The sequence below is a fragment of the Pleurodeles waltl genome, chromosome 8, assembly GCF_031143425.1.
Source record: "Pleurodeles waltl isolate 20211129_DDA chromosome 8, aPleWal1.hap1.20221129, whole genome shotgun sequence".
Taxonomy (NCBI): Eukaryota; Metazoa; Chordata; class Amphibia; order Caudata; family Salamandridae; genus Pleurodeles; species Pleurodeles waltl.
The window spans coordinates 408,931,121-408,947,845 of record NC_090447.1 but is presented as its reverse complement, the minus strand read 5'-3'; the positions used below and the strand labels follow the sequence as shown (position 1 = coordinate 408,947,845).

The 16,725-nt window shown below is 45.3% G+C and overlaps 1 protein-coding gene across 2 annotated transcripts in view; it reads left to right on the top strand.

Moving 5' to 3' along the window:
• The window catches only part of GABRB3 (gamma-aminobutyric acid type A receptor subunit beta3), an 887,545-nt gene that overhangs the window by 710,602 nt on the left and 160,218 nt on the right, over nt 1-16,725 (top strand). For both annotated transcript variants that reach the window (XM_069204276.1, XM_069204277.1), the window contains 2 exons: nt 3,555-3,692; nt 7,656-7,808. In XM_069204276.1, the coding sequence (XP_069060377.1) occupies nt 3,555-3,692; nt 7,656-7,808 (291 nt within the window). The remainder of the gene's footprint in view (nt 1-3,554; nt 3,693-7,655; nt 7,809-16,725) is intronic.

Sequence of the window (16,725 nt, the reverse complement as noted above, 5' to 3'; positions counted from 1 at the left end):
AATGTGTTAAGTATTTGTGTAATAACTCATACAGTAACACAGTGAAAACACCACTAAAATACTTCATACCAGTTTAGAAAAATAGATAACATTCATCTGAATAAAATAAGGCAAAATTTACAAAAATCCAATATGCACAAGTCAAAATATCACTTTTTAAAGGTTTTATAGAGTCTCAATCCTTAAGATGGTTATATCCTTTTAACACACATTTCCTGGGTTGCGTCAAAAATAACTATGCACGGGGGCCTCAGAGGAGGAAATGTGTTGAAAATTAAGGTGATGCGTCAGATTTTCCTGCTCGGCACAGACAAAGCCTTGTTTCTTTCTATGCTGCAAGGTGACGCGTTGAGTTCCAGGAGCGCAGCCTTGGTTCCGCACTGTGATGCAGGGATATGTTGACACACGGGGTCTTAAGACCGCCACACTCGTAATAAGGGCCTGAGTGTCCTGTGTTTATGGCTGTCTGGGTGGAATGTACAAGGGGAGCTGTCAACCAGCACAGAACAGACGTGGATTGGAGACAGGCTGTAAGGCACAGATGGCAGTAAGTGCAGAGAAATGCCCACTTTCTGAAGGTAAGTGGCATTTCTAAAATAGTAATATTAAATCCAACTTCACCCATAAGCAGGATTTTCTATTATCATTCTGGCCATACTAAACAAGACAGGGATACTCCTTTCAGATCAGAATCTACCACTTTAAATAATATAATGACAGTTCTAATGCTGACCTATGAGAGGATCAGGCCTCAGTGTAGTGGAGAACAAATTTGTAAGTTTTTCACTACCAGGACATGTAAAGCACATAGGTACATGTCCTGCTTTTTACTTACATAGCATCTTGCCCTATGGGTTACCAAAGGCCTACCATAGGGGAGACGTATATGTAGAAAAAGGTGAGTTTATGGCTCGGCAATTAGTTTTAAATGCCAAGTCGAAGTGGTAGTAAAACTGCAAACACAGGCATGCAATGGTAGGCCTGAGACATGGTTCAGAGCTACTTATGTAGGTGGCACTACCAGTGCTGCAGGCCTACTAGTAGCATTTAATTTACAGGCCCGGGCACCTCCAGCACACTTTACTAGGGACTTACAGGTACATTAAATATGCCAATTGGGTAGGAGTCAATGTTATCATGTTTAGGGGAGAGAGCATTTGCACTTTAGCACTGGTTAGCAGTGGTAAAGTGTGAAGGGTCCTAGAACCAGCAGAAACGGGGTTAGAAAAATGGAGGGAGGCAGGCAACAATTTGGGGGATGACCATCCTAAGGTCAGGTCTAGCACACACCCACCCACATGCAGAGATAGCCCAAAATGCACGCATTGGGCCTTGTGTTAACATATTAGGCCTTGTTGTAGCACACAAAATGGATATAAGGCCGTACCCAATACTATGTTAGTTGCAGAGTTTGTTTTTCAAATTTTCTTAAATAACTTCTATCATCACCAGGATTTTTCAAAAGCTTTGTGATTTTAGTGAATTCGAGCCAGCACCCCACTTTGCAAAGTATTCCAGCTACATTGCAGTACACCATCTGCCACTTCAGGGGTAGATCAATATCTTGACCACAGTCAGATAAAGAGATTTCGAAGGGCATGGTCAAGGTCATGACATTTCCAGAAAGCTACTGTCAGAGAGGAATGCAAACAATTGTGAATAGCATGTTATTTTGGTAATTCACAGCATTTTGAAAGCTTTCTTCTATTACATTAAAAAATTGCTCTGTCTAGTGTCCATTAAAGCTATGTGGGTCGTGAAAGCTTGTTGTTCTAAAAATTGGCTCTTGGATCTAAAAAGTTTGGGGAGCACTGCTGTTGAGGGCGAGATGACGAAGATGAGCCAGTTGGGCATATATGAAAGGGTTATACGCATGGTTAATGATCAACTGACAAGGTGTGACCATACATGGTGGCCATTCCTAGTTAATGCACTTAACTAACACCCCTTGAACATGCCACAACTCCTGTCAGTGTTGAATTGCTCATTCCACATTCCACTACACACCCAAACACTGCTGCACACTCGGAGTCGACCATGCAAGCTTAGAATGCTTTTTATTTTTTGTTTCTCCCAACTGGCATTCTTCAAAGACTGACAGACCTCACTTGACAAAGGGACTTGTTGCATGCAATAATTAACCTAATCCTATGTAGGAACATCTGCCCTGGACTGCTAACATTCTAGCACCCTCCCTTCCTGTACCAACTCGCCCCACATATTATTGTAATCCCACCAAGATATGCTGCACATCTTTCATCCTCCCAGTTATCATTATTTCCAATTTTTATTTCTATTTGGGTTATTATTTGGTTATGGATATCTTTGCTGATCAAGATATTACTTATCTGGTGTATACCCGATATCTACTGGATGACAGTACGGTTGTATTCTAAGCTAATTAATAATCAATAAAAAGTTATTGCAAAAAAGGTGCCAAGATATACAAACATAATATGTGCTATATTTGTCACCACTTTTGTTCTCAGTTCCTCTTCATATGTCTTGCTTGGGTATGGAAAAAGCTCAGAAACTATTGCCAGTGTGCCAGTGGGCTCCTAATATATTCCAGTATCGCCATGTTCGGAGGCGGAGTCGTAGCTGGAGCTGCATTGTACCATCTGGCAGCTCTGACATTCCATTGTTAGGGAGATGTGTTCTAGATAAGTCTGAAGCCTGGGGAGATAATTCATTTGGCGAGGAATCTGTTGGTACAGTATACATCCTTTAGAATCAAAAAATCATAAGGTGAGGAATCTGCTGATGCAGTACATATCCTCTAGAAACTTCATTACTGAGGGTAAGAATTATTCTCTTCAAAGTAATGTGAGTGATTTTGTCATATGTTGCAGTGTAATGACTAATTTTATGTGCATCTCGATTACATTGGTTTCCCATTATTCCCAAAGGCTCAGAATTACCAATGGCTTAGTAGCATCTATGGCTCTCTGTTCTCAGTGGAGCAATATTATTAATGATTCAGCATCCTAGGCTGCTTCATTGATTCAATATTCAAATTGGTTGCTCAGTACCATTACTAACACACTGTAATGCTAATCAGAGGTTCAATGATATTAGTGGCTTAGTATATATATATATATATATATATATATATATATATATATATATATATATATACATACATACATACATATGGACCTATCAATCTTTCTGGCTCTCTTCTCCCATTATACTGTACCTTCCTTTTTTACAGGAGGTGTTAGCCTATGAGAATGGCCACATAGAAACACCATTGTCAGTTGACCATAAACAGTTGAAATGTTATTCTCTCCACTTTTTGGAATGTCGGTTCTGCATATTCTCGATTTTTGTTCAACTATCTGAATTCTCCTAAGATGTAACTCAGTTTCTAGTTCAACTAAGACATTCTAGCTACACTGCTAGTTAATTGAGTGATGATGAATGCTAGGAAGAACTCTGTCAAAGATTAAAACAGTAGTTAACGCGGATGTTTGAGGTGAAATGAGTTTGAGCAACATACATGGTGATATAGATGTTTTTGTAATATGCAATTGCTTACTATTTTATTCTAGATGGCTACACAACAGATGATATTGAATTTTATTGGAACGGTGGAGACAATGCGGTTACAGGAGTAGAAAGGATTGAGCTCCCTCAGTTCTCTATAGTGGAATACAAGCGGGTATCTAGGAATGTTGTATTTGCCACAGGTAAAGTTTCTAGGGCGTCAGGTTTATTATGTTGAAATACTACATTCAATTTTGAGGGTGTTGCTGTAAAAATAAAACATAAGGAATGTACTCCTTCAAAACACTGAACCACAGACAGCACAATTATTTATTATGTTGAGAAGTGAAAATAAACAGCTGAATTTGAGTCGGAATGTAATTATGTTTTTGTAAAATTATGTTAAAACTGTATCTAAACTTAACCAAAAAATTGCCTTTTTTCATTATACACAATGCATACTTTAGCAGTTATTTGATGGAACAATGAAAGTGATCAAACATTGCTATACTTTTGAGAACATAAAGCCACATAAACGTGTTGCTGATAACATAAGATATCTATATGATTGTATTGTCGCTGTTAATCATAAACACTGAGTTGTCTCACCCATGTGCAGGACCCTGGGACATCTTTCTAGAGATTAATCTATTTTTCAAAATATATTTTTCTGGGTTGTTGGATTCCATACAACCCACTACATTGACGGGACATTACTTTTTCCATTTACCATTAACACAAAAACTAAGGAGAGGAGAGTACAATCCTTCAATCTTGCTTGAGCGAAAAAGTAGAAAAGGCAACAGAAAAAATAGTTGGATTGGATTAGCAGCAGATTCCTGATGCTGAATTAGACCCTACAGCTTTAAGGTAGCTGGCTGTTCCATTTTCCCATTTTGTCCTGCAAATGGAAGTTACCTCAGTTTCGTATTCCTGTGAACAGGACTGACTCTGAGGCTGTTGGGACTCATGGCCTCCTACATTCTGCTGGTGACACGTGCCAGATGGCATATGCAGGTTTTTCAGTGGGACCTGAAGTTTCAGTGGGCTCAGCATCAGAGGAATCTCTCCAACATGGTCCAGATCTCGGAGGGAACTGCAAAAGATATGCAGTGGTGGCTAATGAATAGCGACTGGGTCAGAGTCAGATCCATCCCCCAACAAGATCTGACAATAGTGGCATATGTGTCACTCCTGGAATGTGGTTGCCATCTGGGTGAGTTGGAGATCAGGGGACTCTGGTCTCCAGCGGAATCTGGACTTCACATCAAGTTGCTCGTGCTCTGTGCTATACGACTGGCATTGAAAGCCTTTCTACACTCTATCAAGGGAAGGCTTGTTGAGGTGTTCACGGACAACACCACTGCCATGTGGTACTAGTGAGGGGGTGGTTGGGGACCATTTATCAGGAGGCTATGCATCTCTGGACGTGGCTGGAACAGCAGGGCATATTCCTGGTGTTTCAGCACCTGGTAGGCTCTCTGAAAGCCAGAGCAGTTGAGCCTCAGCCAAAGATACCTAGTGGATCACCAATGGTGTGTCCACCTGGGGGTGGCACAAGTTCCTTTTCAGCAGTGGGGAAAGGCATTGGTTAGAACTGTTTGCTTCCATCGAGAACGCGTAATATCAGCAGTTTTGCGCGATCAAGTTTCCACAACAGCTCTCGCTCTGAGACGCTTTTTGTCTTGAGTGGAACTTAGGCCTCCTGTACGCCTTTTGCCCATAGCACTCCTGCCCAGAGTTCTCAGGAAGATCAGGAATGACTGGGCCTAAGTCATGCTGGTGGCTCCGGACTGGGCACAGAGTCTAGTATTCAGAGCTACTGAGCATGACCATCGCTCCTCCTTCAGAAAGATCTGTCCCAGAGGCAGGGGAGGGTTCTTTGCCCAAACCTGTTCATTCTCTACCTTCTTGCATGGAGATTGAGAGGTGGCAGTTGACAGCTTTTGACCTTCTTCCCAAAGTCTTTAACATCATCTTGACAGCCAGGTGTCCCTCCACCAAAACATTATACATCTGCCATTGGAAGAAATTTGATGCATGGTGCACACAGACGTTTTTGATCCCCTTTTTGAGCTTTTCATTTTTTCCCTTGCCCAGCAGCGCTCTGCTTGGGCACTCGTAAGGCTTATTTGGCTGCCATTTCAGGCTTTGATTGTCTGATCAACTCTCTTTGTTCAAGTCGCCTATTGTCCATAGGTTTCTTAAAGGTCTTACTCACCTCATCCCTTCTTCCCCATTCGTTATGCCCCAATGGGACCTTAATTTGGTTCTAAACTTTGATGTGTGCCTTTCAAGCCTCTCCACAATCATCCCCTCAAGTTTCTCAAATTGAATACAGCCTTCCTTGTGGCAACTACATCTGCCTGTCGTTCTATTTTGATCATACCTTGAGTTCCGGGTGGACGACCAACTCTTCGTGGGCTATGTGATTGCAATGAAAGGTCAGGTGGTGCAGATGCAAGCTAACTCTCGTTGAGTCATACTGTGCACCAAGATCTGCTACGGTGGTGCAGATGCAAGCTAACTCTCGTTGAGTCATACTGTGCATCAAGATCTGCTACGCACTGGCCAGAAAGCAACCTCCTACATGCTTGCAAGCTCATTCCACCAGATCTAAAGCTGCGACCACTGCGTTAGCATGGGGAGATTTCATCCTGGACTTCTGCCAGGCAGCTGCGTGGGCCTCTTCGCGCAGGTTTACTAAACATGACTGCCTGGACAGTCAGGTCCGCAGGGATGGGCTCTTTGCCCGTTCGGTGCTGCAGGACTTTCCCATTTGAAATTGGTTTGCATACACTCCTCCGGGTTGATATTGCTTTAGTGCCATGACAGTCCTGTCCCCACTCCATCCCTTTTTATATATATATATATATATAGCACCCCCTTTCTGTCCATTCCAATTGGTTACAAAGACTGTTGTGGACCTTGGTGGGAGCAATCGCCGAGTCTTGGGGATGCCACTCATTCACCTCCATGGTGGTCTGTTGGGTGGTTCCCTGAATGTGGATCACCCTTCTGGGGTGCCTTGCTAACAGAGAGACAGTCTAGAGAGATACCATTGGAAAGGGGAGAATCTCCCCTTTCTAATGGCACCTCTCCCATTGTGATAGGTGCTCCAGGGTCTGATCTGTGCCTCAAGCACTGAACACATTTAAAGGAGAAAGAGCGGGAGGGCTTGATGTTTACGTCCTGTGCACTGTGAAGGTAGTGTAGATGACCCGAACATTATGTTTTCTGTGCTAAAGAGGCTAAACACCTATACAAGTAGTTTCTTGTCCCACGACTATGACCTCGATTATAAGTTTTGAGATTGTTATCCCTTGGTGAGATACCTACCAGGCTGATTACACTGGTCCAAATTTCCTGGTTTTGGGAGCACCAAGCTAATTTTTAACAACCTGAAAACAACCTTGTAAAATGCAATTGGATTGGGCTGCAAGTGTACCCCATCACTTACATCTCCCCTATAGCAAAGGGGAACACAAAACTCCAATTGCCTCACATCAGTCTCACCTGCCCTCTGATGCCCTTCCTAATCCACAGATGTCGCCTGATCTCATTAACCACCTGCTAAGAGATTGCGGTAAATGAAAGTATTATTCCTAGTGGAAAAGTGAACACCATGCGGAACTTGAAACAGAATAATTGGATCTTCCATGGTATCTGGACTCACTTGTAACCGCACAGGTCTTGTGGTGTGTTACTGCATTGTATGTGTGCTTATGGGTATGCACCTTGCTCCCCACCAGTGCAGTTGAAACATGTAATAAGGCCTATGCGGTTTGGATGTCCACAGATTTATAATGGGAAATATTCAATGGATTAGGAATAATGGAGTCACCTTAAAACTAACTTTATTTGGCTTTACATTTATGTGAACAGTTATTTAGAAAAGTCTACGTGAAAACTATTACTATGGCAGTAATCCTATAAACTAGATATGTAGATAAATATACTATACCTTGTTACCCTGCTCAATATTTCATTAGCCTTCTACAGTACAAAGGTTTTACACCCTTTACTGCGTCCTCTTTTGAAGATTACTAAAATACTAATAATGATTAGTTGTTTAAAACTGCTGAAACTATCATTGACATGCAGGTAGATGTTGTCAATGTTCTCTACTAAAATATATTCTGTTCCTTTTCTACTTATGTTTCTAGGTGCCTATCCCAGACTTTCATTGAGCTTTAAGTTGAAAAGAAATATTGGTTATTTCATCCTTCAAACCTACATGCCGTCTATTCTGATTACAATTCTGTCCTGGGTGTCATTCTGGATCAATTATGACGCCTCAGCAGCAAGAGTTGCTCTAGGTATGTAAAAAATGTTAAAATTATTTGCAAGGATTGATCATCCTAGGACTGACAAAAGATTTACCTGAACGTTAAAATGTATGTTAGCATGAGTTAATTTTGGTGGCATAATGCCATCTAGCAGTAATTACAAATAAAGGCATCACATGAACATAAAAAAGGTCCACCTTTTTGAAAAGCAAAAGAAATGCTGAGACACACAAAAGAGTCTTTATAATGTATCTCCTTGAGAAAACACTAGGTGATTGCAAAAGCGAAGGGCAGAAGATGGAGGTGTTCATGGCTAAGAAAGGTTAAGTATGCAGAAGATTCGTGAGGTTGGATAGGCAGTGTCCTTTCCCCACACAAAGTGCTACATAGTCAGGAGCCATGGCAGGAAGGAGGGCCTTTGTGCACTTCTAAGACCTTTCCTTGAAGTCTCCCCCACTTCAAAGGCACTACTTGATACAAGTACTGGACCTCTGTTCCTAACAAATCAAAACACCTTTGGACCTTGAAGAAGGACTTCTGTGCTTCTACAAGTACTGCCACTCTGCTGGGCTCCTGCTTTGATGTGCTGCTTGCTTGCCTGGGAGTGAGAAGGACTAGACCTACATCGCTACAACCCAGAGTGATTCTAATGGCCACCTGACTGGTCTCCTGTTTCTGAAACCTCAGGGCACAAAGGACATCAACTAACCATGCTACAGCACTCAAACTTTGCTTGCTGCAAGTCTTTCCCTGCCAAATGGCACTAATTCAGTCCTGGGCCCTTGGAAGTGGGAATAAGTGCTGCACCAACCAGAACCCATGTATCCTTATTGGAACTGGTGCACCTTTGCCTTTGCATGGGTCAGAACCAGTGCATCCTCAACATTGCAGAGAGTAGACCCGGCACACCACTTTTGGAACCATTGCATCACCTCTGGAATTGACGCATCACTAACTGAGGGAGCAGCAGCTGCGCATCGCATTTGGAACCAGAGTACACACTCAGAACCGACACATCTTAATAGTTCTGTGGAGAAAAGCAGCACATCTCATCTCATCTACTACGTAGCTCAACACCTACGCATCGCTTCAGCTTCACCCTGCATCGTCATCGACAACGAAGCATCCCGGATCAAGGTACTTCAGTTTAGCAGGCCCAAGTGGGTCCCTGTGTCTGGCTTCATCATGGTGGGCATGGACTATTGACTTTTCCCCAGTCCAGTGCGACCAGATTTCCCATTTAAACAATTATTGCTTCTAAGTGCTATATTGCATTTAATGTTTAAAAATTCATATCTCACTTCTGTTTTTGTTGTTTGGGTCTTGTTTGATTTATTAAATTAAGCTCTGTTTGTCAAACCTGGTGTGGATTATTTTTGTGGGGTGCTTTCACTGTTTTTCTGTTTGAAGTGTTGCACAAATACTTAACACATTGCCTCTTCGTTTAAGCCTGACTGCTCTGTGCCAAGCTACCAGAGGGTGATCACAGGTTAACCTAGGGTGTATTTGTGACTTACTGTGACAAGGATCGTTGCTCCTGCTTGTACAGGGTGCAATCCTCTGCCGACCAGAAACCCAATTTCTAAAACTATGGCTCAAGAATATCGAGTTGGGATCTACCCTTCCCTGGTAGGACTCTTACTCATCCCTTACACAATAATGACACTGGCCTGATTGAGGTATTCTACAATGACCAATACATGACTTGTAGCAGTCCTTAAAACTAAGTACATTAAAAGTGCATTTATTCAATGCAGTGTGAGATAATATCCTTTTTTATTACAAGCAGCAGGTTCAGAACCCATTATAGGACACATTAGATCAATGCTGCTGTGATTGTTGCTTGTTTCTGGGTATGATCTGATCCTACAAATAATGCTGTTGTGATTGTTGCTTGTTTCTGGGTATGATCAACTTCTACACATTCATGGCAGTCTAGATGTATAAGATATTTACTGTAGCCAAGTTGCTGGATGGGAAACTGCCATTAGAATAGGTAACACACTTTCTTTTCCAGGGGGATCCTCATCAATAGTCATAAACATTGAATATTCCCGCCCTCGTGCGGGCACCCCGGAGCATACATAAAATACACACATATAAAAGTATGAAATATGTACGAAAAATATATATATATAGCATTTTTAGTAGACAAATTTTCATACTAAACTCATATACTGTATACGTGTGTATAACAGCAATGCAGACTATATTCATAAACAGGCTAAAATGCTTTATTTCTATATAGTTTTTATTTTATTTTATTTTTTTAAACAGTCCTTTTCAAAATTACAATAAGAGAAAAACTTTCCAAAGCCCCATAGCTGGGCCCAGGGAAAGAAGCAGTAGCAACATCAGTGAAAAAAAAAGAGAAAAACGACATTGAAAACAATGGAGCATTATTAGCCAATAGGCTGCATGCAGGTTAACACAGGAAAACCATAAAATTCTGGCACCGTGCCTTTAAGACCCTGAGCACCTCCAGTATCCCACCATGCCTCAGGGGTGAAGGAGAGGTGACAGTTGGTTCACAGGTCAGTTCTTTTTTCCGGCTTCTTCTGAGAGGATCCTGGAGCATTGAGCTCTCCGTTTTTCTGAGTTTTTTTCAGGAAAATACTTAAAAACAGCGTTTTTTCTGCTTTCACTCAACATTTTACACCTTTGTCTGAGTCAAGAGACTTATTCCTGACTGAAAAATGCCTTCTCTTTTTGTGAAGTGCCTATCCTGTGGGAAGAAGAAGGCCCAGTCAGATCCACACACTCTCTGCATTGTGTGTTTGCCTCAGAGTCACTGCCCTGACACTTGCAGACACTGCAAGAACATGTAAAAAAGGACTCTGAAGGACAGGGAGAAGATCAGACTTCATGGTCTTCATGAGAGGCAGAAGACATTGTCCTCTTCGCTTCCCAGGCAGCCAACAAGCCATTCTCAGGAGAGACAGGCTAGTTCGACGTCAGCAGGTAGGAAGGTACCTGTTTGTTCCCCGTCGACGTCATCGCTGCCACCGTCACATTGCCATAGATCGACGGCGACCTGACCGACGTCGAAGGATATGATGTCGAAGGGACATGGCCACCACAGGGGCAGATCTCCGTCGACGGCAACCCACCGATTGACGTCGAGCCAGCACTGGCGTGCCCATTCGCCGTCGAAGGCCTCGCACCCCTCGACGGCACAAAAGACTACGTCGAAATCGCCTCAACGGCGAGAGCAAAGACATCCGCTGTCGACGGCCCATCTCTCGACGGCGAGGCACACGACGTCGAGCAGGTCGCGGTCAAGGGATCGCCGGTCACCGTCAAGATGCTCAACGTTGAGACCAGAGCAACCCACGTCACTCCCTTCGACGTCGTTGCAACTGTCGACGTCGCCACAGGTTTTGCCTGTCTTACAAGGAGAAGAGCGTCGGCTACCGCCGGCGGATAAGACCACTCCAACATCTCCGGTGGTCTCCATAAGGAGTGGTTCATCTGGGCGGTCGAGAGCCGCATCGTCTGGGCATGTCTCGCCTATCAACTTGTCGCCAAGGTGGTTGGAGAGCCTTAATAGAACGACTGCCTCCCCAGACTCGCAATACTCAAGGATGTACTCACCTTCGGCTTCTCTCCCGAGAACACCATCGCCAACAGCGTGGGCAGGACGGGCTCGTTCTGCATCTCGCCAGTCGGCCACTAGGCCTCGACGCGCCTCTACAACATCTCGGAGCAGGTCACGCTCCCAGAGAAGATCTAGATCATGGTCACGCCATCGCAGAAGGTCTCCTTCTTGGTCATCGTCGGGGTCCTCAGTAAGAGAGTACTCCCCTACCCTAACGGATTCTCCACCAGCTAGAGTTTCCCCGGTGGACGATATCACAACCTTTAACGAGGTGCTTCTCAGGGGAGCACAAAAGCTGAATATAGAGGTCCCGGAACCTTCAACCTCCTCATCTGTGATCTTTGAAACCCTGCAACATAGAGCGGTTTCAAAGAAGTTGCTACCGCTGGTGCCTGGTCTTTTACAACAAACCATGGACACCTTTTTAGCACCAGCCAACCTCAGATCAGCTCCTGCTAGGATCTTAAAGAAATACAAGGCACCTGAGCAAGATCCTTTGTTTCTCAGGACTGATCCACCGCCGGACTCAGTCACATTGGCCACAGCCCGGAAGACGCACTCAGTGGCATCATCCTCCAGGGTTCCACCGGACAAAGAGAGTAGGCATCCATGATGAAGGTCTCCAGCGCTTCCGCACTCCTAGACAGATACGACCGATCACTCTGGGACTCGCTGAGCAGGTTCACAGAGAAGCTGCCTAGGGAGGACAGGCAGGATTTTCAGGAGATCCTTCAGGAGGGGAGTCTGGTCTCCAATCAGGTCATCAGTGCAGCAGCAGATGGGGCAGACTTAGCAGCACATGGTTACGCGCATGGGGTTTGTGCGAGAAGGTCTTCCTGGCTGAGACTTCAGGATTGAAGCAGGAAGCGCAGCAGCGTATCCTAAACCTTCCGTTCAACGGAAACTCGCTTTTTGGAACCCAGACAGATGAGGAGATGGCGCGCATGAAGGCGGAAGTGGACACCATGAGAGCAGTGGGCCTGGAGAGAAGGAAGGACTTCAGGCGAAGGTATAGACCTTACGACAGGTGCCCTTTTCAGCAGAGGGTACAAGCCCCTCATTGGTCCCAGAGGCCACAACAGAGGCTAGGGTGTCCACTCTTCCAATCTCGTAAGACCACGAGAGACCGAGGGTCAAGCAGACCTCAGCAGTCCACACCCAAAGCTCCTGCAAAGCAATGAGGACTCGCTTCCCTTAACACCGTGCACCACTCCGGTGGGGGGAAGTATCACAGCGTTCATTCACGAGTGGCGTGGCATAACAAAAGACAAATGGGTGCTGAACATTGTAGAGAATGGGTACTCTCTTCTTTTCCGACAACCTCCTCCTCACTTGCCACCAACCAAATGCAATCTGGCTCACATGAGCCTATTACGCAAAGAGGCTCACGCCCTTTTACGGAAAAAAGCAATAGAAAAAGTCCCAGTCGCGCACAGAGGAAAAGGAGTATACTCCCGCTACTTTCTGGTAGCAAAAAAAGGTCGAGAAGGAGTTTTCAGACTGATTCTGGACTTACGACTACTGAACAAGTACATAAAAAAGCAAAAGTTCAGGATGCTAGCTCTCCACCAGATTTTCCCTCAGCTGCATCGAGGAGACTGGATGTGCTCCATAGACCTGCAAGACGCGTACTTTCATATCCCGATCATTCCCAAGCATCGGAAATTCCTACGCTTCCGGATAGCCTCCCAGCACTATCAGTTCAAGGTGCTTCCGTTCGGCATAAAATCTGCCCCTCGCGTTTTCTCAAAATGCGTAGCAACGGTAGCGGCGCATCTAAGGAAGCAGAAAATCTTCATTTACCCAGACGACTGGCTACTGAAAGCCTCCTCTCCGGAGCAGGCGAAAAGCAATCGGGACATTGTGCTCAGTGTTTTCAGATCTCTAGGTCTACAAGTCAACTACCAAAAGTCCACCCTCATCCCAACCCAAAATCTCCACTACCTGGTAGCAATACTGAATACAGAGCTCGAAAGAGTGTATCCTTCGGAGGAACGACTGTTATCAATAAAGAGAAAGTGTCAAGACCTTCTGAAGTCCGACGCACCTACGGCCCGTCAGGTGACATCTCTACTGGGCTCCATGGCCTCGTGCATTTTCATTGTCCCGAATGCCAGGCTACATATGAGGCCTCTTCAAGAGGCGCTGGAAAACAACTGGAACCAGAGCACAGGCCGCTGGGAGGACAGAATGCGTCTTCCGATAGGAGCACGACAATCGTTACGATGGTGGATGCACAGACCTCACCTGTCAGTAGGAGTTCCGTTTCACCAGCTAATCCCGTCCGACACTCTGGTAACGGATGCGTCGCTTCAGGGATGGGGAGCTCATCTGGGTTCCCTTCAAGCTCAGGGCCTGTGGTCCGACAACGAAAGAGAGTACCACATCAAGCTGCTGGAGCTCAGAGCAGTTCATCTGGCTCTCAAGTCTTTTGCTCCATCGATTCAGGGGAAATCTCTTCTTGTGCAAACGGACAATACGACGACAATGTATTATCTGAACAGACAAGGAGGAACGAGATGCCTGCCCCTATCTCGGGAGTCTCAGGCCATCTGGCATTGGCTCTTAGCGAGGGGAATGTCTCTTACAGCAGTTCACCTACCAGGGCAACAAAACGTGGAGGCGGACTTCCTGAGCAGAACTCTCGAGGACGCCCACGATTGGGTTCTTCACGACGAGGTCGTCGAAGACATCTTCGGTCAATGGGGTCGGCCCCAATTAGATCTCTTCGCAGATGAGGAAAACAAGAAATGCCCAGACTTCGCGTCCAGGTTTTACCGTCCGGGGTCTCGAGGGAATGCCCTGTTGATCGACTGGTCAGGGATATTTCTCTACGCTTTTCCACCGATCCCCTCATACCTGCGGTGATCAACAAACTCTACAGATCCAGCACCAGAATGATTCTCATAGCTCCGCAATGGCCTCGTCAGTTCTGGTACACAGATCTCCTCAACCTATCAGAACACCCTCACAGGAGGCTGCCGTGCAGACCGGATCTCCTTTGCAGGCTGGGAGGCAGGATACTTCACCCCAACCTTCCCTCTCTGAGCTTGACGGCATGGCTCCTGAATTCCTGCAGTATAGGCACCTAGGGCTCTTGCAGGAGTGCATGAACATCTTAAAGGAGTCCAGATGACCTTCCACGCGGCGTTCTTACACGTTCAAGTGGAAGAGGTTCTACATATGGTGTCGTCAGCAAGGTCAGAATCCTATACTGGCTCAGGAGGAGGTCATACTGTCTTACCTACTCCATTTGGCAAAATCGGGTCTGCAAGTGTCATCTATTAAGGTACATTTATCTGCCATTACAGCCTATCGTACGTCACCTTCTCAGGAATCCTTTTTTACAAGGCCAGTAGTCAAGGATTTCTTAAAAGGTTTAAAAAAAGTTTTTCCACCCGTTTGAAAACCCTCTCCTCCATGGGAGCTAAACATAGTACTATCGAAACTCATGGGACCTCCTTTCGAACCTATCCACAAAGCCTCTTTGCAACACCTTACGTGGAAGACGGCTTTTCTAGTAGCCATTACTTCCGCGATGAGGGTCAGTGAAATTCAGGCTTTGTCCTCCAAAGAACCATACACAGTCTTCCACGAAAATAGAGTGGTTCTACGAACTCATCCATCATTCTTACCGAAGGTGGTGTCAGATTTTCACATCAATCAGACTATTCCACTGCCAACTTTTTTCCCCAATCCGGATACTCCGGCGGAGAAAGCTTTGCACTCCCTGGATTTGAAAAGAGTGCTAAAATTGTATTTGGATAAGACCAAACTAATTGGACAATCTCACCATTTATTTGTAAATTACGGTCATTTGAGAACAGGCGAGGCAGCCTCAAAACGAACCATATCTAGATGGATAGTTTCATGTATTGTTACTGCATATCAATTGGCTAACAAACAGCTACTTCTAGGCCTAAGGCTCATTCGACAAGAGGAAAGGTGGCTACGGCTGCCCTCCTTAATAATGTTCCAATCTCTGAAATTTGTAAGGCTGCTACATGGAAGTCTTTACATACATTTACTAGGCATTACTGTTTGGACTCAGATGCCAGAGCAGACGCCCAAGTTGGGCAAGCATCTCTGAGAAATTTGTTTGCATAATACATATCTCTTCCTGCACTTCTATTAGACAGTCTGCAGAGTTAAGGGATGGGCTTGCTAATCTATTCAATGTTTATGACTATTGATGAGTGTTGGAAAATGGGTTATTGGTAAGGGCAGGTAGGTACCTACACCTAGCAACAAGCCACTAACCTCCACTTAGGTCCAGTTAGGTCTCAGTAAATTAACCCCAGCTCAACCCTTGGTAGCTTGGCAACGAGCGTCAAGGCTTAACTTAGGAGACAGTGTGTAAAGCATTCAAATATCACAAAACAGTAATTAAATAAAACACAGGAAACAGTTTAAAAATCCAAAACCAATTTATAAAAATAGTTTATATTTTTATCTTTAAAATGACACAAAAACGAATAAAATCGGATAAAGGGAACCGGAGATATGAATTTTTAAAGAATTATTATTTTTCTAGCGCTTAGAAACAAAAAGCGCCAATCGGGTCATCTGGTTGCACCAGGACCGGGGCAAAGTCAAAGTTTCAGGCCGACCGCGATGGAGCCCTGCTCGGCTACAAGTCGCGGGAGGCCTCGGTTAAAAAGTTACCTTCTGACTTAGTCTTTATTTTGAAGATTTTCTTCACCGGGACGAACCTGCCAGTTGAATCCGACCTCCTGGAGCCCTTGTCCGGATACGCGATGTGGGTTTCCTCGGTGGAGACTTTTACCTTCGGACTTAGTCGTTTTTTCGAGATGAAAATCCTTCAACCGGGGTAAACCTGGATCTTGATCCGACGTCCGTGGAGCCCTTCTCGGATACGATGGCTGGGAGGTCCCGGTCAACTTTTTACCTTCGGACTCCGCCGCCCGCCAGAATTCCGCCCTCCATTATACCGCTCCGCGGTCAGAAGACCGCGGAGGGTATTATGAGTTTTTCCCTGGGCTGGCGGGCGGTCTCCAAAAGACCGCCCGCCAGCCCAGGGAAAAACTCCCTTCCCACGAGGATGCCGGCTCGTAATCGAGCCGGCGGAGTGGGAAGGTGCGACGGGTGCAGTGGCACCCGTCGCGTATTTCAGTGTCTGCAAGGCAGACACTGAAATACTTTGCGGGGCCCTCTTACGGGGGCCCCTGCCGTGCCCATGCCTTTGGCATGGGCACGGCAGGGGCCCCCAGGGGCCCCGCGACCCCCCCTACCGCCATCCTGTTCATGGCGGCTTTCCCGCCATGAACAGGATGGCGGTAGGGGGGGTCAGAATCCCCTCGGCGGATTCTTAGGGGCAGCGGAAAACCG